Below are 20,722 nucleotides of genomic sequence, written 5' to 3' on the forward strand. Positions count from 1 at the left end.
CAATGCCTTTTCCTAAACATTTTCCCGAGCAATGTTTTGACTGATTACAATTTATTTTATGGACCCATGAATTTCTAATAATTTCCTTGTAAGTTTCCTTGAAATAACTATGCAATTTGTCATTAATTATAGCTGAAATAGAGAGAGAGAGAGTTCACAGTTTTGATTAATTAATTCCAATTAAATGCTAAGCCAGCGTTTCCTAGAGTGTTTTAATCAGAGCACAGTAGGTCGCCTGAACAGGCAGAAATGTGCACATGCAATTCAACATTAATGGAGAGTGCAGTCTCCAATAAATATTTACTTGGGTTAACATGGAGCGGTTCCTACATTACATGGAAATTACTCCTGAAATCAACAACTGTTTTTAAACTTAACACACCTAACTAACTGATACAACAGTCTAAATCTACTCTATAATTAGTGCCAAATTACGAAGCGCTTCGGGACTCTTTCCAGAAATGTTAAGGAAACAACAAAACACTTTTACAATGTCAAAATGTTCTTCTAACCCACTTTCCTTCCGTGGCGCTCTGCAGCAAACTGGATGCCTTCATCTACGACGCGGCGGTGCTGAACTACATGGCGGGCAGAGACGAGGGCTGTAAGCTGGTCACCATCGGGAGCGGCAAGGTTTTTGCCTCCACCGGCTATGGCATCGCCATCCAGAAGGGCTCGGGCTGGAAACGAGCCGTGGATCTGGCCATCCTCATGCTGTTTGGAGATGGTAAGGAACTTGGAATAACATTTCTTTATTTCAATGAAGAGGCCTTGTAAATATCATCATAATGAAGCAATAATGGTGGCATTTCTACTTGGCTTTTTATCTATTGCTTTTGATGAAACAACAACAGATAATCAGGTCTTATAGCTGCTGTTGTCGATTGCCACTTTAATGTAGAAATACACACACAATCACTCATACGCATATTGTTTTGGGGATAATGTTTCAAATGGTGTACTATTTGTATTGTAATATCCTCACAGTGAATATCCCACAGACAAATGGCCTAAACTTCGTGACACCTTCTCAGAGGTGTAACTTTTTAACAACAATATTACAGGACAACCAAATGAACTTCCCTTCAGAGTTGAATCACTACTACAGATTTCAATAAACAAGACGCAGCGATCATTAAGGTGGAGAATCTCAAAATGAAGTTATGCTCTCATCAGTGTATTAAAGTTGGAGACGGGAAGTCGTGGAAGCAGCTGTGAGGAGGCTGTGACTCAGAAGGTGGTCGGTGTTTGTCATGGTAACAAGCCAAGAACCTGCTGGTGGATCCCGGCATTCGATGAGACCTCCTGAGCCAGACTGGCACAATTCAGTCCTCAATCAGCAGTGATGTACCGGCAGGCCTGAGAGGCTGCAGCTGCTGCAGCTGGAGAAGTGAAGGCTTGAGTGTGGAACTTTGTTTGGTAATGTAGGAGGTTCTGGCAGCACATACTACAAAGGCTGTTTTGTCAGGGACAAGGAATGTTGACCTTAAAGGGACAGTTCACCCCAAAATATAGCGGGTGCGATATAGTCCCATTATATTTGAGAGAAGGCCGACATCTCAACAGCCACTATCTCCAACACCAGGCAACTCACACCAAAACAATCTAGACTGATAAATAGCACTACAGGTAAGAGGATGAATACGAGTTTTTAATTTTGGGGTGTACTGTCCCTTTAACTGAAGGTAGGTAGAAGGAGCTTTGTGAATGCTGTTGGGCTGTTGTAATTGTTTTATTTCTTATCAGTGTCACGTGGACTGTCAGTCTTATTCATGCAACAGGGGACACCTTAAATATTTGTGTGAGGGCTTTCTGGTATTAACAATGTTTACAATCCCTTTTGTCTACCAGCTTGACATATTCAAAGTAAAATCCCTCTCTGATTTAGACTAGCATATAGGTTTCTAAGATGTTCTCTCTGATAGCTTGTAAGCTACATTAGAAGGATCAGACATAAAGGCCGCAAAGCTCAGCTTACGATTTTGAAAAGTGCGTAAATAATTTAAACCCTTTACCAACTCCAGTGGCTGCTTAGTGATGTGCAGGGAGCTCAGTAGGCTGCCCTGAGTGTTCATAACAAGCACACGTGTCTTTGTAGAAATTATTAGTGAAGCACCGTTTCTCCAGCTGATTAATTCACTGATTTGAATAATGAGTCCGTGTCCCATCGCTGGACTTCAAGGAGAAAGCAGCCCTTATGACACCGCGTGTGCCGCAGAGCAACAATCTCAGTTTGTAGGTCGGCTTTTTGTTTTTGAGCCCCAGCTGTTGTTGTGTGTTTTGTGTCGTGACCGAAAGAAGTCGGCAGGGTGACGGGGAGAGAATGACGAGCGCAGTGATCCACGAGGACCTCTGTATCAAGCTGCTGCTCTGTCATGAGAGGATTGAGCCAGTTGGGGTGGTTTGTGTGTATTGGTTAGGATGACTTATTTGGCCCCTCTGTTTGAACTGGTTCCGCTCCCAAATGACGCGGAGGTCAGAGCTGATGCAGGATGCAATGCCGTGACATTTCCCACCAGTATGGACGGATATTGAGACAATAGACCTTCAGGTACAGATATACCCCTCCTGCCTATAACAACACCTACATGTTGGTTGTAAATTGAACACTGCAACTGAACTTGATGAAGTGAGGCTGTTTAAACACGTTCTGAAGCTCCTGGTCCACATAGTGTTCTCACTACAATGGGACATCACAGGAAACCATCAATCTGTGATGCACGTTTTAGTTTCTTAGAGCCAGTTATTCTGCTGTGAAACGTATTGAAATCGTGCGTTTTAGTTCCAAGAAGTCGTTCTCGATTGATGGACGCCAGTGAAGACAGTCGAGCAACCCAGTTGTATTTCTTGAATAGGTTTTAATGCGTTTGAGGGCTGAAAATGTCCACTCGACAGAGGCAGCAGATATTGGGACTGTCACCGCCCAACATATCACGCTAGCCCACTGACAAATCACGTATGGCTAGGCCAGCTAGCAGGCTCTGGCATGTCAAAGAATACGCCCAACATGTCAAACTAAAGATCTGATTGGTTGAAGACTATGACAATCAACAATATCGTCCCCATTCAGTTAAACTGCAAAGGGATTCACTTGTCAGTCTGCAGGCCTGGGGCCTCTCTTCTTACCTAGAGACTCAGAGGTGAAATCTGATTGGATAAAAGCTCTACTTAAAACAAGCTGCACTGGAAGCAGAGCAACTGAGGAAGACAATGAGAAAATAAGCTAATGGGGGAAAAAAATTATAATGCATGTGTATTTATGAAAAATTCTTAAATTATAAAATAGCTATAACTTTGTAATTCTGTCTAGGCCAGCAGAGAAGGCTTTGCTGGCCCTGACGGCCCATCACTGATAGACAATGAGCTACAAACACAACACTTGAAGAACTATCACTATAGGTGAATATACAAACACACAACCTTAGACTATAATGTTTCAGTTGAAATATTATTAGAGTATCGTAATCCTGCTTTATAAGATGCATAGCTGTATAGTAAGTATAATAATACAACAACAAAATCACAACTGACAGTATAACATGCTTAAACAAATAATGAATAAATATAGAAATAAGCTTCATGAAAAAGAAAAGATTGTTCCTGATGTGAATCGTTGCCTTTGGAGAGTCCACCTACAGGAGCACTCCACCTCCAGAGACAGTATGTGCTCCACCACCTGCCAGACCGTATATTGTACAGCACGTTGACACACACACACACACACAAATACATGTTTTTCTCCAGTGTGCTACCATCTTCCATCCGGGTGTGTTATGGATGACGGGGTCAGTGCAGAGGGAACATTCACCTCGGATCAGATCTTTAAGACGCAAACCGACCCAGACCTCGACATATGCTGCTGAGTTCAGATGGCAGTCTGAACATGTATGCATGTGACTGTGTGCACGCTTAAATATCAGACAAAGGTGTCCGCGCAAATTTTCCAAATTGAAGTAAAGTCTTATTGTACTGTCGACACAAGGCCAACGCGTCAGACATTAACTCTCATCACTTCATGCAGACTGTTCAGCTGTCAGCACTCATGCGACGCTCCAGGTTAAGAGATCAGACTCATCGATGTTTGCTCCCATCTGTCACGTCCTGTTAGAGTCCAGGTATGAACATGATGCAAGTCTTAGGCGCAGAGGGAAAAGGATCAGCGATGGCCTACTAACAGGAAACCGAGTGCCTCTTCATCTGAGCAGGATCAGGAGGGAGGTGGGAGAAATGTTGACGGTGGAGGAGGAGGAGGAGGAGGACGATGGCAAAGATGATGAATACGGATGGAGGGAGGACTAGAAAGCAGGGAATCATTACGAAAATAAAGATTTCAATTACTTTATCGATTCTGCTCTTTTATCCAGTTCTTAATCAATTGCTGTAGTGATTCAATTTTGGTTCACACAGAGTGTGGAGTGTGCATCCAGGAGGTGTTCATCCTGCCCGTATGGCATTGTCATTGAAAACATGCGGGCTGATATGAAGAATCAATGGTTCGACTGCTGTCAAGAATGGGACACTGGTTCTAACTGGGAACCAATTTTCAGTTTCCAAGATTTAAAAAATGTATTTTAATTTTTGTCTTTTTGACATGCAGTTATCACTAATACATTTAGCTATGACACATCGAAATAGACATTTTAGTAAATCGGCTTACTCGCTTTCTTTGCGGGTGTCCGATGAGAAGATTTCTACCACTATCATGTCTGTGCATTAAGTACGGAGCCGGAGGCAGCAGGCAATTAGCTTAGCTAGCTTAGCGGACTGGAAGCCAGGGGGGACCAGTACCAGCACCTCTAAAGCTAATTTATTAACATGTATTCCGTTTCTTTAATCTGTACACAAACAGAAATGTAAAAATTAAACTGTGTGGTGATGTGGGGAGTTATTTGCTTGGCAAAAAAACACCAGAGGCAGTGACTTCCTCTAGTCGCCACAGTGAGGTTGCCAGGTTTGCTGCCATTGTACAGAGACCTATACTAAAAGCTGTGCTCTACAACTGCGTCTGGCAACCTGCGCTACAGCCCGAGACGCTTCACAGAAGAGCCCTTTGGATGGAAAAACTTTTTGTCAAGAAATAGTTCCAGCATGTAACTTCCCCAAAAAAACAAAGTTGTTGGTTGTATATCTCACGCTTTTGGTTTAAATTAATAAGATGTAAAATGTTGATTGCTGAGCTTTATTTTTTTTTCAGCTGTGGACATAGCTAGGCTAGTAGTTTACCCCCTGGTCCCAGCGTTTATGCTAAGCTAAGCTAATAGCCTCCTGGCTCCTGCTTTGTAGTTAATACACAGACGTGACAGGGGTATCGATCTTCTCATCCAACTCAGAGAAAGAAAGTGAAAGAGTGTAAATAATCGTATATTTATTTCATGAATAAAATACATTAAACTAAATACTTTTCTCATTCTTTCCAGATTTAATATGTTTTTGACTACTTTCTGTTCGGCGCTCATCAGCATGTTAACTAATCTGCCACTGCACTTTCTTTTCTCTCACTGAGGTTCAATGTGGTAAGAAAGTCTGACTGAAAACTAGTGAACAGCTGTCTGAGACGAACACACATCCATACACAAAACAGTGTTTGGCAAGCAGTGGGAAAATACATACCCCCCTTGATCTCCAACAGATACACACAACAGTCCATTGGTGCAGATCAAACAAATCTCTCTGGACGTGTCCTCTCCCCTCAGCAGTCCCCCCAGGTATGTGGAAGTGAGGGGGAGACATATTTGGGCGGAAGCGCTCGTCACATGACCACACGCACTTCCTCCCCGAGGACTGTCGAGTCCCAGCAGGCGGTTGTGTTTTGTTTTTTTCCCCTCCCCACAACAAGGAAGGGATAGCCTTCCATAAGCAATCCTTAATGAGGATGATCCTCAGGGGGACGTTCAGTCAAAATAATGCAACTTGACATTTGTTGCACGTACATGAGACCTGAGCTGTTTTTGGCATCGACTTCCCACCCCCCCCAAAGAAATCTGCCCTCTCTTTTTGTACTCGCACTTAAATGTTCAGACACCCATGGGCGAACTCACTGAAGCGCAAACATGAACACTGACGCCTCGATACAGTAACCTGTGTGTGTGTGTGTGTGTGTGTCTGTGCGTGTGTGTCTCTCTCTCTCCTTCCTCCAGGTGATATGGAGGAGTTTGAGGCCCTGTGGCTGACGGGCATTTGCCACAACGAGAAGAACGAGGTGATGAGCAGCCAGCTGGATGTGGACAACATGGCGGGGGTCTTCTACATGCTCGGCGCCGCCATGATCCTGTCGCTGATCACCTTCATCTGTGAACATTGGTTCTACTGGCAGCTGCGCTTCTGCTTCATGGGCATGTGCACGGGGCAACCCGGGGCCACCTTCTCCATTAGCAGGGTGAGTGTGCTCGTGTTTTATTTTAGGTCTGACCTTTGTCTCCCCCCCCCCTCGACAGAAAGATCAAGAGAGGGAGAGAGGGGTTGTTTTCAAACCGCTGGCTTTCGGTTGAGGTGTATCGAGTCAGTCAGCGGGATGCGATGACTCAGCTGACTTAATCTGTGACTTTTTTTAGCCCAGGCAGTAGTTAAACAGCAAAACACAAGTCAACAGCATCCTGTGCTGTACGCTAAAAAGATATCTTTGCTTGTCTAAATTCTACAGAAATTCAAAATTTTCAATTTGTATAAAATACTGCAAGTCAAAGGGAGCACAACATTACAGCAATATAGTCAGCAGCAGTTCACTTTTATTAAAATAACCAGCACTATTTTTTTTTTCAAATGTCATCTGAATGATAAAGGTTTATGATGGATATTTCTATATTTAGAATTATAGGTTTGTCCTGAAAAAACAAATCATAATTCTGGAGTTGTTAAATATGAGCACTCTTTACAGAAAAGTAACACGAGTAACTGGTGAAATCTGTGAGGTTTGTGGTGCAAATGACTGCTGCTACTGGCTTACAGCGGACTCATGACAAATATATGTTAAAGTTGAAGGTTTACTTAAAGTTAAGGTGTCAGTATGATCAAAAGTCACAAGTTCATAAGATGTGACGTCTGAAGGCAAAATGTTTATAGCTCTTAGGAACGGCCACACTCGAAGGCAGGATGATAAGGCAGCCGTGATAGAGAGGGGGACGAGATATGATAAGCGCACATTTTCAATCTCATCAAATGCATCGTTTTTTTAACACAGGAAAAGTAATTAGGCACAAAATGAAAAAAAAAAGAGAGCCCAACCTTGATGTCGTAACTTTCCTCACACCTGGCCAATCGCTGCATGAAGCGGCTGTGATTGTCAGGTTTGTTGATTTCGGAAAGTCCAACAAGCATCCAGTTCAAGCATATGGGCAACTTCTACTCAGTTCATGGAGGTCAAGAGAGAACACTTAGCATGTGAATAATTTACCAAACTAACAAATGACAGGCAACTATTTAGCCTCTTCACTTATTAAGGACAGTGGAAAACAAATGTGTCGCCTGGATCGCCAACAGCACACACGAAGCAGTTACAACCAGCGTTATGAAGACCAAGGCTTTTGATTTGCTGAATGACAGCGAGACAGCTGATGACAACCGGCATCAGCAAGCCTCCATCACTGAATCCTCAGACCCTGAAAGGGTTAACAAAGCTTGCAATCTTTGAGAAAAGTCCACCATTTATCGGGTTAACAAGCACGGTTATGACTCTGCTCAGATGAGTCACTTAATAAGGTGCCTCTCAGAGTTATTGAAGCAGGCTGCTTGGGGTTCATATAAATAATCACTTGAGGCGTAATTAATTTGCATAATGTTGCCTTTTAAGGAGGGGGGAGAGGGGGGTGTTGTTGTTGCATACAAATTGTCTCAGTTATTATTTGTCTGAGAAAAGGACACCAGTGTTTATGTGTTTGGTGTTTTCTGATTGTAATGTCGTCTGGTTAACACCTACTCAGACTAACCTGAAAGCACTTCATAAAGAGATCTGGCCTTGAGCACTTCAGGAACATGCCGTTTCCTTTTCTTTTCTTTTTTGTTAAATTGGCAGGAATCTCCCACTGTCTTTGGTAATGCAAAACATAAGCACTGTTTTGTGCATGGTAGCTTTACGATTCACCCTAAGCTCCGACACGTTTGAGACGGATTTTACAACATCCATTTTGAGTGCATACACCGATTCAAGAGGTGCTTCTACAGCCTGATATCTTTTATGCATTTCCACGCCTGGTTTAACACTCGAGTTGGGTGCGAGGAAGAAAAAATATTAAAGATAGTGCGGCATTGAAGAAAACTGTTTTCTAATACAGTATATAGAATGTGTAAGGACGGACAAGTGATGAGAGCACAAAGGGCTAATAAAATACAGAGGAAGAAAAAGAGATCAGTCAGCCAGAGTCATGATAAAGAATAAAATGGGTAGCGGGACAAAGGCGGAGTAGAAAAGGATAGACACAGTGGTGTGCAAGGAACCTCTGTTCTATTACCTTTTCACGGCAGCTGTAGTAGCTATAGATGTAGAGAGATAAAGACAGACAATCCCATTGGATTGGCTGCCGCTCACCGGAGCACCCGGAAACGGAGATAAAACAGACACAAAGAGAGAACGGAGACATAAAAGAAGAGCAGGGACGACGATTCACATTCATGAATGTGGCTCGGCGACGGGGAAAGTGACTAAGAGACAGACAGAAACTGTTTCTGACAAGTTGACGCCTTTGAGGAAAGCTGGCCCGCGTGCTGGCTGGTGGGTAGTGTGTCCTCGACCTTTCGGATTTGGCTGTCGCCTCGACCACAGATCCCCTCGGCCCCCATTTAAACACGCTTGTTTGACTTCGCTCGCGAAAGGCTTTCCCCTCTCTCGAAAATCCTGCTCCAACCGACAAACCAAAACAAACGTACACACTGATGGATTATGACATTTTAAAAAGACGATTGATGATGCATGTGTCTTGATATCGTAAGAAAGTCAGATTTACTCTTGCAAAGTGATTCATTTCCTTGACAATTTTTTCTTTTTATGAAAGGAAAATTAGGCAAAAGTCAGTGGCACCAGGGTCAGCTGAATTAAAATTACATTGATTAAAGCTATTGATCGGTGGTCAGAACCATGAGCTTACAGCAACCCTTGTGTTATCAATCAGGGCTTTGATCTGCTCCCTCGGTTCCCTTCAATCTGAGGTGGAGGGCTGAGCAGCAGCTGTGAACGTCCGCGCTGTTCCCCCGAGAAAAGTCACTTATGAACTCAGCCCCTATTACTGTTTAATAGTGTGTAAACAAGAGGGTGGTCAGAGAAAACATGGCAATGCATTAGCCTCTCTCCGCCCGTTTGCCTCTCTCTCTCTCTCTCTCTCATTCTGTTTATGTGTCTGCCGTTTGACTTCCTCTCTCTAACATTAAACCCCCTTTGGTTCTCGACTCCTTACTACCGCCTCACATTTTACTGGTCTTTGCTTCTCCCTTGGGCATCGTACCTCACCACTCTCACTCTTATTCTTTCTCCTTCCCATGGCCTGTCTCACCCTCTCTTCCTCTCTCCACCTCCCTTTTTTTCTTCTAATCTTCACACTCCAGGGTATCTGGAGCTGCATCCATGGGGTACAAATTGAGGAAAACAAGTCCACCATAGACTCGCCCTCGGCCACCATGAAGAAGAACATGAACAACACCCACTCCAACATCCTGCGTTTGCTCCGCACTGCCAAGGACATGACCGCCGTCCCGGGCATTAACGGCTCGCCGCACGCCGCCCTGGAGTACAGCCACAGCGGCCGTGACTCGGCCATCTACGATATCCAGGAGCACCGGCGCAGCTTGGTGGGCCACCCCGTCGACTGCAAGTCAGCTCCTCCCTACCTGCCAGAGGACAACATGTTCAGTGACTACATCAGCGAGGTGGAGAGGACTTTTGGTAACTTGCCCCTGAAGGACAGCAACCTGTACCAGGACCATTACCTGCACCACCACCCGGCCTCGGCTCTGGGTATGTCCGGCCCCCTGCCTAACAGGCCGTGTAGCTTAGGCAGCACTAGCTCGTTGGAGGGGGGCATGTTCGATTGCGACAGTTTAGGGGGAGGGGTTGCGCCCATCTTCACCACCCAGCCCCGCCCCTCCATGACTCACAGGAATACCAATAAGTTTGACCTGATTGCTGGCCACACCCCTGCGGATTCCAGCCAGGGTGGGTTCAAGGGAAACAATGTATACGGCAGGTTTTCTTTCAAAGGAGGTGCATCCAGCACGGGGCTCATCGGGGGTCATGACAGGTACTGTGGTGGGCGCGGGGGAGGCTCAGGGGGGGACGATGGGAACATTCGCTCGGATGTCTCGGATATCTCCACGCACACTGTCACCTACGGCAACCTGGAAGGCAACAACAAGCGGCGTAAGCAGTACAGGGACAGCCTGAAAAAGAGGCCAGCTTCGGCCAAGTGCCGACGGGAGCAGGACGAGATAGAGCTGAGCGGCCTCAGGAGGAGAGCCCACCACCACACCGTCCACCACCACTTCTCCCACGGGCCCCTGGCACACCGCACGGTCTCACCTCCCCTGGAGCGGAAGAGGGGAGGCGGAGGGGGTAATTCTTCACCTTACTTGTTCCGCAAAGACAAAGAGAACCTGAGGGATTTCTATGCGGACCAGTTCCGCTCCAAGGAGGGCAAGGCCAAGTGGGAGCAAGAGGGTGGAAGTGGAGGAAGCGGCGTGGGCGGTGGTAGTGGTGGTGGTATCTGTAAAAGCTTAGTACCTGTGGAAGACTTCCTCAAAGGTAAAGGCAAGAAGCCAGAGTGTAAAGGTGGGCTCGGGTCAGTGTCGGCAGGGCAGCAGGCCCACACCTGCTGGGAGAAGGGAGTTTCTGGGCTGGGAGGTGGGGGCATAGCAGGGGGCGACTGGGAGTGTCGTAACTCCCACAATGTGTGTCACCACGGTGGAGGCGTGGGAGGAGGCGGCGCTTGCCAGGCTAGTGGGGTTGGCGGTAGCAGCAGTCGCCCCAGCTCCGCTAGCTGCAAGCGCTGTGACTCATGTAAGATCCCGCCGAGCAACCTTTACAACATCAGCGAGGATAACAACATGGTGTTCGCCGGAGTGAAGAGTAGCCTAGGACCCAGCAAAGTACAAACTCAGGCACAGGCGCAGCGCAGGAAACTAGGGCCGGGCGGGAGGGTGTTAAGGAGGCAGCACTCGTATGACACGTTTGTGGACCTGCAGCGGGAGGGGGCGGGCCGCATGGGAGGGGGCGGCGGGGGGAAGTTGCGGAGTGTGAGCTTGAAAGACAAAGACCGCTTCATGGAGGGCCCCAGCCCTTACGCTCACATGTTTGAGAGGTACGCAGGGGAAAGAGAGTCTTCCATGTTTGGGGGAGTAGGTGGGGATAGGGCAAAGGGAGGCTCCTCCTTCAGTTTGTTCCGCGGAGGCGAAGGTGGGTTGCATCAGCGGTCCATAGGGGAGAGAGACAGAGATAGAGCTATGATGGGAGGTGGTGGTGGTGATGGTGGCGGTGGTGGTAGCAGCAGAGGGGCCGGGACTTACTCCTTGTCTAAATCTCTCTACCCAGATAAGGTGAACCAGAACCCCTTCATCCCAACCTTCGGCGACGACCAGTGTCTATTACACGGCGCCAAACCGTACTACGTCAAAAAGCCACAGACGCAGCAGCAGCAGCAGCTTCTCAACAACAGCCGAGGAGGAGGGGACTTCCACGGCTCCATGGGAACGACTTCCTATTTGCCTGTGTCCGCCACAGCTGGGGTGATGTCCAATGTGGCCCCTAGGTTCCCCAAAGATCTGTGTCTGAGCGGGGTTGGGGGGCCCATGGGGAACCACCACGGGGCCAGCAAGCCACTGCCGGTGGGCAGGGACACGTTAGGTCTGGGGCCGGGACAGAGATCCTTCAACGGTGCCAGCAATGGACACGTTTATGAAAAGCTCTCCAGCATTGAGTCAGACGTCTGAGGGTGAAGACGGAGGAAGAGAGAGAGAGAGGGAGAAGATGAAGTGGGCGAAGAAAAGGGGCGAGAGAAACATACAGATGCTGATGACCTCTCAGTGCGGCGAGAACGAGGAGACACAATGCTGTGTGTGTCGTTCTTGACGAATTTGGACGATGCACAGAGGCCACTGCAGGCTAAGCTGTGAAGTCTGGCGGGAGACAAGTTCTAAATGAGGAGAGAGGATTCTGGTGCTGCTCCGACGCTCAGAGAAAGATAGGGAGGGAGGGAAGGAAGGGGGGGGGGGGGGAGTGAAATCAAATCTCCAGTCTCTGCTCTCTGCACACGCTCATCGTCTTTCCCTCCCTCCTGCAGTTCCTTAACACCAAAACAAACATTTTGTTTATCAACGGAAATACAATCATGAATGAGAAATCAACGCTTCTGTTGAAGTAACAGGGTAAACTAATAATAATTGTATTGATAATGTTAATAATATTATTGAATATTATTCCAGTGTTTAACGATGATCGGTTTTGGATTGTTTAGTTTTTTTCTTTCTTTCAATTTTATTGATTTAAATAGTTCATGTTACATATTTGTATGATGTTAATTCTTTCTTCGCTTACCAATATTACAGGAGACCATGTCGTTCGATCTATTTTCGGGGGTTCCTGTACTTTGGACTCTTCTTTGCTATTAATTCTTCATGTTTGATTTTTTTTTTTTTTTACTTTTCTTACTCTTGAGTGCTGTGAAGTGTATGTGAAAGGCATGACTTGCTGAGTACATTCTATGTACTTATAAATTTGCAAAGAAGGTCTCTTTTTTTTCAGCTACTGAAGCAACATCATCATACTGATTTGCCGTTTCCCCTCCGTTTTTCTCTGCTCGGCAGTACCAAATGGGTCTCACATTTTGAGCTGGATGTGCCTTAAAGGATTGTTACAGATTTTCTACACACGGGATCTGCTCTATTGGCAGACAGATCCACCTGCAAACAACTAGTCTAATTGATCAGAGTGTGAAAACACACCTGAAGAAGTCTGACGAGGGCAGAGTTTCACGAGCATGACAGACTTTTAGGCATTTGACAGACGTTGTAATACAAAGCTGCCGTAGAGGAAGCTGAAATTCTTAAGTAGATCCCCAACAACCAATAGCAGGTTTACAAGGGTTAAAACCGCAGTGCCATGATAAACACACATTCCTGCGTTTGATGGTCAAATTTGAATGATGCGGGGAGGAGAACAAAGTGTCGAACACATTCGTTCTGCTGGTTTAAAGGACCACAGTGAGCTCAAGTACAAAGTTCCAAATGATCTCTTCTTTTAGATAAAGTTACATCTTTGTGTGTTTCTAGTTAAAAAATGGGGGAAATACGACAAACAGTTTGTGCTCACTATACAGCTACCGAACAGTGTTCCTCAGCAATAGTTTTACATTTTTGGGAAAATATTTGCTTCCTTGTTGAGCATTAGATGAGGAGATCGAGACCACTCTCACGTCTCAGCGGTAAATATGAGAAAGAGTTAGCTTAGCTTAGCATAAAGGCTGAAATCGGGGAAACAATAAGCCTGGCTCTGTCCAAACGCCAACAAAACCACCTAACAGCATCTCTAAAGCTCACAAATGAACACGGTATGTATTGTTTGTTCAGTCCATGCAAGAAGTGTAAAAATGACATGTAGGAGGGATAGCTGCTGGACTTTCTTGTAGTTGCCATGATGTTCAGCCAAGAAATAGTCCACACAATGTGTCACTTCTTTTTACAGATTACAGAAAAAACAAGCTACAACGTGTTAATTAGTGAGCTCTAGAGTGCTGGTTGGCAGATTTTCTTATCTTTGGACACAGTCGGGCGAGCTGCTATCCCTCCGTTTCCAGTCTTTGTGCTAAGCTAAGCTAACTGGCCTCTGGTCCATTTAAGATCTGACAGTGGTATCTCAACAAGAAAATAAAGCCTATTTTCCCAAGTTGTCAGACTATTTCATCCACTAAGACAAGCGAACCTTGATAATATTAGTCAGTCCCTTTCATCATTTCTTCTGCCAACGGAACATAAAGAATAATTTCCATATGTACTGTTACCTTGATTTCTAACCCCCCACCGGACCATAATTTGTTTCACATGCTGAGATTTTGGTGAAGGAAGGAATTTTGCCCTCAAGTCCTCCGAAGGTCCTGTGTGGATTGTGTCAGCGGCAGACGTTTGAGGAGAAAACAGAAGGAAGAGGAAGGCAGGAGCAAGTAGGTGGTACATTTAGTGAAAGCATCGTCTTTGTTACTACATCAGACACACGGGTCATCTCTGCTCTTAACACTGCACAGAGACAACAAACACAACTTGTGTTTAGTTTCAATCACAAAAAATATATATTGGTCACAATATCTATTCCACATATCCAGTTATATACTGTCACCTGACTTTTAGTCCAAGCTAAATTTGAATACCTAAGCACAATCTGACTAAATGGGTCGAATATATTTAGTTTGTTGTACATCCCAGTCTAAACTTTGGAGGACTTTCCTCTTCTTGGTTGACAAGTCAGTATGTATGATACTAGGGGGTCTCTAGTGTTTGTAAGGACCTGCATGTATACACTTTTCTTTCTTTCTCTTTTATAATATTAACGTTTAGCCCAGAAAAAATGGCGTTTTTTCGGAACAATATTTGGAATTTGTATCAATTTCATTGGTACTGATGATCCATGTAGTACTGTGGGTGCGTGCTTGTGTGCGTGTGCTCGTTTGTGCAGGAGAAAACACCAATCTTAACATCTAAATTTTGGTTATACTTTCATGAATATGGCTAAATTGATTGAAAATTCCACTAGGGTAGAAAACAGTTTTTTAAATATTATTAATCTTCTACAAAAGTTTCCTTGATAAGTTTGTGTTAATGCTTTTAAACAAGGTTGAGGTCTTGATTAATACATTCATCGTCACTAAAGAAGCCTTTTTTTCATTTCAACTACTTTTCCTGTTGTTTCCCTTTTGACTATCTCATTTCCTTATTTCTTTTATTGTACGTGCCTGAATACATACGCTTGATTACCTCTGTGTGTGCTCATATGGGAGAGAGGCAGAGTGTATGTGTGAGAGATAACTGTTTTCTTGTACATGTATTATAAAACTGTATGTAAATACTTTACCTCACGCTCATGGACTTTTGATAAAATACAAAAAAAAAAACTGTACAAAAATAGCAGAGAATAGATCTATTTGGGATAAATCTTTGATTCGTAGGTTGCCCCCTTGCGAAATTGCTTTTGTAACGATTTCAGGCCAGGATATGTGCAATCGTTTGTTATTACACAGATAGTGTGCACATTCAATGAGTCATGGTTCCTTCTTGTTTTTTTATTTATTTGGTCAAAGACCATCTAAGAAGGTCGTTTTCTCAAAGCACCACCATTAATTGGTACACAGAAAGCACAATGTATTATCTGTTGCATTTTCTTTTTTACACCGGAAGTCTCTTTTCGCTCCTCTTCGACTAAACTTCTGTTTTAGTTTTGTTTGTTGTTTTTTTTGCCGCAGAACACTCGAACAACTCCACCCCCTGAGCTGTACAGATTGTGAAAAATGTACATATAACATTAAAACAAATCTAGTTCGCCCTTGCATTTTTTTGTATGGAGAGAAATTACTTGTGTGAAGAGAGTATTTCGAAATTTGATTTAATATTTAGTAATATTGAAAATGAGATTAAACACAGTCAATGTGAAAATAAGTGCTGAGAAATATTATTCTTCTGTCTCTTTGGAATAAAAGTGTTGAGTATTAATAAAAAATAAGAAATCTCAAGCTCGCTGGTCTTGTGCTTTTATTTATTTATTATCTTTTTGTCGTGTCCTCAGCTGTCCGCGAGCAACAGGGCGCCTCTCCCGCGTGTCCGGTTGATATGTGCGTGTTCACGCTGTAACGGACCGTGTCATTATGTCTCGTGCTGTGGGGCGATCTGACTGAGATAATTGCTGCAGCTGAGTGTCGTCTGCTGCTCTTTCAGCTCTCATAAACAAGGCTCTCGTCGTGCGAGATTGATTAACTCGTGTTGGATAAGTGTTGTTGCGGACCAAAGGGAAAATAAATATAGATGCTTGAGAATTTAAAAAAAGGTGGAGCGAGAGGCAGGAGAGAGAGAGAGAGAGAGAGAGAGAGAGAGAGAGAGAGAGAGAGAGATACTGAGGGAAGGAAGAAGTGATGTAAACTGAACGAGCATCAAAGATCAAAGCCCCCCCCCCCCAAAAAAACAAATAAAAAACCTGACTCCCCCTCACTCCTCAGACTCTTTACGCCAAAAGCCTTGTCCAGCAACAGGAGTTATTTAAAGAAACCTGCAGATTTGGAAATGTATGCCTCGCGGGTACGGATTTGGTGGGAGAATTTTAACATCTGAAGTCCCGGATGCCGACAGGGAGGGATGCGAGGCGGTAGAAATAATCCTTTAATCAGTTTTCATCTCCTGCTTCTCAAAAAAAAAAAAAAAAAATCGTTACTATTTTCTCTCTATTCTTGCTCACTTGTTTCGCTCCTTGCACCAACCCAACAAGCTCAGGATACATTGCAACACATGTAACTACTTCTTGACAATTAACTGTTACCTAGCAACTGGCTCTTTTTTTCAGAGACCAGGAGGGGGGTTGAGGAGGGGGGCGTAGACAGAGAGAGAGAGAGAGAGAGAGAGAGAGAGAGAGAGAGAGAGAGAGATTTATACAGTATTCCCACAGCATCTTAACTGGATCGGATGCAACAATGCATTGACAATACAATACCAAAATGGAAAGTACAGCCTGAGCCCGACGCCCACATATAGCAGCGTAGAGAGGAGAGGAGGAGGAGGAGGAAGAAGAGGAGGAGGAGGAGGAGGAGAAGGAGGAGGAGAGAGAGCAGGAGGAGGAGGGAGGTGGTTGATGTACAGATTGCTGTTTGGAGAGGAGAAAAGAAAAGGAGGGATGAACACACATGCAAAAGGGGGAAACAAAAGAGGAGCTGACAAGTGAGGACTGTGCAGATGCACGTTAGAAAGTGAGAAGCATGCTGCGGTACGTGTGTGTGTGTGTGTGTGTGTGTGTGTGTGTGTGTGTGTGTGTGTGTGTGTGTGTGGGGGGCGCGGTTTGACAAGTGGAGTTGTGGAGAGGAAGAGGAGAGAAACTGGTTGCTGTAGAAACACTTGGCAAAGTTTTAATGAAGGCATAAAGTTTGATGCCAGTGCCCACAACACACACACACACACACACACACACACACGAGATCACCATACACAAACAAACAGTATAATTGTGTTAGCAGATATAGCCCCCCCCCCTATTTTCTGCTGGGCCCATGAGGACCGCTCCTGACTTATGCTGAGCAAAAAGACCAAGCCTGCATGAATCAGTTGTAATGTCACGTCTGGTTACGGCAGCAGGAGAGCACTGACACCTTGTGGCAACAATGCCATCCTCCGGTTACTGTGTGCGATATTTAGGCCACGGTGCACATCTCATTCATGACTGGAGTTTAAGTAACAGAGCGCAGCGGGGAGAGACGCTGCTGGAAAACCAAATGCGCACTGAGTACCGTCCGTCTGTAGGTTATTAGGATGCATTCGGTGTATCTGTAGTCGTCGTTGTTCTCAAGAGATGTTTTTATATCGTGTTTTAAAGAGAAACTGTCAATTTAGTATTGCACTTCCTTTAAGTTTGGGTTCTGACAAGAATCTGTCTTTTTTGACAAGATTTTTTTTTTAAGGATTGAGGCAGTAGAGGCCGAGATGACTTGACTTAGTTGTTTGTAGCGTTGTTTAAGACACCGGATCCTACATTTCCCACAATACAACTTGATGGAGTATTTTATTGTCTTTCAAACTCCACAACTCCAGTTTGTAAAGCAGGCTTAAGAAAAAAAACATTTTAAGTCAGTTAAGGTTAAATTTAACCCAATCTGTGACAACCCTGGTGAAATAATATATATATATTTTTTTATTTTAAATTTTTCTCACATGTGGGGTTGTCTTCCGAGTGAACTGAACTTCATAGGGGTGAAAGATCAGGTGGAGTGTCCCTTTAAGGGGGAGTCCTGCCTTTAGCTTCTTCACATCTCCTGTCATATTTTTTTGTTCTGCTTTTATTGTTGTTTGCATAGACCGTCAGTGCAATACTAAACGAAACATAATTAAATCAATTATAATAAATACAGGGGACATATTTAATATAATCATGGAAATGTGAAATAATACAATAGGTCTAATTGTTTTCTCGTTTTTTAATCAGCCAATTATTTTCCTGCTTCATTGCACCATTTGTCTTTATTTAACGTGACCATTTCATTTCATGCAGCCACTTTTCATCAGAAACTCCCTGACTGTCAATAATGATAAGTAGGATAGAGCCATGTGACTGGCTGTCAAACAGCTAAATATTTATTAAATTATTGCTGAACGCTTTTTGTTTATGTGCCAATAAATGAAAAGCAAAAAAGGTAGATCATGTGATAAGCTAAACTATCTCTTACCACTTTTTTGTGTGTTAAAGAAGGAGGTTTGTGTTTCCGTATGTTTCCTGACTTTAAACTAAATCTGACATTTAGAGCTGGACAATAAACTATAATCATAAAAAAGATTTTATTGAAGATATGAGTTATTTGTTGACTAATACAATCGCATTGTCTCTGATCCCACAGGACAAGCAGTGTCTATGTCTAGAATATGTTATTTTTACAACAAATGAACATCTATACAGTTTAGAAAAAGTATTTCTTACATTACATCATATTTGTAGAAGCTTATATATCAACTTTCTCTTCACCTCCATCACTGTGTCTATCTCTCTCTCTGAACCAGCGTCACTCCCCCTTTCTTCAGGACTCTCACCCGTCTCCTCCTCACCACCTGGCTCCCCCTCGGGGTCCTCGGGGTGTACCGGGCCAGGCTCGCCGCCTCTCCTCTTAGGCTGTGAGGTGTCAGAGCCCGGCCGCCACCCGCCTCCACCTCCCGGTAGCCGTGGTGACGGAGGAAGGGTTCCAGGGTTGCTAGGCGATGAGAGAGCTCGTTGATGCGCTTGCGCAGCAGGGAGACTTCCCTGAACAGGTCGTTGACGGACTCGGACAGAGGGCGCACCCTACAGGACGAAGAGAGAATGTTCACTAATATAATATAATATAATATAATATGATATGATATGATATAATATAATATAATATAATGTGAGGTGAGGTGAGGTTATATTATATTATATTATATTAACATTTTTACAACTGGGAAATTGGGGCTGCTAGTGATAACACATGAGTACATCCCTGACGCCCAGCCTCTCTGTGCCCACAGTGGGGGGTACCAGTTGCTGTGTGGTTCACTTTTACTGTTTTGGATGGTATGTTTGGCTAACCGCTAACATCTATTGTAACCACCACACTGCTGAGTACATCGCTGCAACTCAGCCGCTGTTATGTGAACAGACAGCTTGGTGAGTTACATTTTGTTTTGGCAAGATTATATGACGTCTTATACAACGACTTCCAGCCGATTGCATACATCACCCCTTGTTTTTGAATGAAGTGTGTTTTACAACGCCTTACAGCCCACAGGGGTCTAGACGAGGGGTTCGCCAATTGTGGGTCGTGTTCATTCAATCACACAATACAGCAGTTGTCTTTGTAGACACACCTGACAGAGATTTTCCCTCTACCGAGTGCACCTTTCAAGTTGTAGATAGTAGACTCTTGTATTAGGAGGTGATGGAGGTGTTAAAGTTACCGGGAGTAGTCAGGCAGCAGTGCACTAGGCTCAGAGTGCAGCAAAGTCTTGATCTCACGGAAGATGCGTTTTCCCCAGGCATCTAAAACTCTGGTCACACTGCGCACTGAGGCCACATTCACACTATCCGCTGAAACCAAAACATCACACCATCAGACTTTGATTTCAAGAAAAAAACAGCCTGAATGAATCATGAACATTACAGGGACATGCGTCATAATAACTTTAGGATCCAAACATTAATCTCATGTCTGCAGAGTTTCTTAAATTGCTGCTTTTCACTCAGTTCACCAATAAATTATCTTAATTATTTCACAACTTCAAACATTTTGTCACAAAATGATTTACAGGCCTCCAATCTGCAAAACGTCAAGAGATCAAAGGGAGGCTCATGAATTACCTCCCTCTCTGTAGTTCCAGAACCCATAATCCAGTTCATTCTCCTCGCCTCCTGAACGGGCCCCAGTTGCCATGGCAACCACCATCAGTAGCATCAACAGAGAAGGCGGGGCCATGACGAGCGGATGCTTCCCCGTTTAAGAAGAAAAAAATAGAGAAGAGGAAGAAAAGACAAAAACAAAACTCGTGTTTTGTCAGTTGAAAATGAAAAGATACATTTCTTGAAATTTTTTGCCCTTTATATGCAGAAGAGACAAACAGAATGAAATAAAAGAAGTGATGACACACAGGCTTCATGAGCACCAGCCAGAAAAGAGTCAGCAGCATGCAGATGTGCAGATACTTCTGTATCCAGTGGTGGAAAGTAACCTAAGTTATTACAATTAAGTACAGTGCTGAGTACAATTTTGATATATTTCTACTTTTCCATTGTCTGCTACTTTATACTTTTTAGTCTTTTTACTCCATTTATCTGACCATTTAAAACAATGTGTAGATTAAGATTTTACTAGTAAAATGTGTTTAGGTTTCTGATATATGATGCACTTTCAGAGCTGAATACATATTTTCTCCACTCTTACCAGCTACAACATTAAAATACTGTTTACACCTTAATACATATACAATACCAAAACAATAATATAATAAATACAATAACATAATGCTTTGCAAGGGGCAATTCTTCACAATGGATTGTTTTACT

At 44.0% G+C, this 20,722-nt stretch overlaps 1 protein-coding gene across 8 annotated transcripts in view; it reads left to right on the forward strand.

Annotated features, from left to right (window-relative positions):
• Positions 1 to 12,209, forward strand: part of grin2bb (glutamate receptor, ionotropic, N-methyl D-aspartate 2B, genome duplicate b) — an 86,275-nt gene extending 74,066 nt beyond the window's left edge. For 5 of the 8 annotated variants that reach the window (XM_031872041.1, XM_031872045.1, XM_031872044.1 and 2 more), the window contains 3 exons: positions 540 to 727; positions 6,138 to 6,376; positions 9,532 to 11,907. In XM_031872041.1, coding sequence (XP_031727901.1) covers positions 540 to 727; positions 6,138 to 6,376; positions 9,532 to 11,907 — 2,803 coding nt within the window. Of the gene's footprint in view, positions 1 to 539; positions 728 to 6,137; positions 6,377 to 9,531 lie in introns of all 8 variants that reach the window. The other 3 variants (XM_031872048.1, XM_031872049.1, XM_031872043.1) reach the window with 3 other exon arrangements.
• Positions 12,210 to 20,722: the final 8,513 nt, after the last annotated feature.

Source organism: Anarrhichthys ocellatus, unplaced genomic scaffold (genome assembly GCF_004355925.1).
Source record: "Anarrhichthys ocellatus isolate YVR2014 unplaced genomic scaffold, GSC_Weel_1.0 scaffold61, whole genome shotgun sequence".
In the NCBI taxonomy this organism is placed as follows: domain Eukaryota; kingdom Metazoa; phylum Chordata; class Actinopteri; order Perciformes; family Anarhichadidae; genus Anarrhichthys; species Anarrhichthys ocellatus.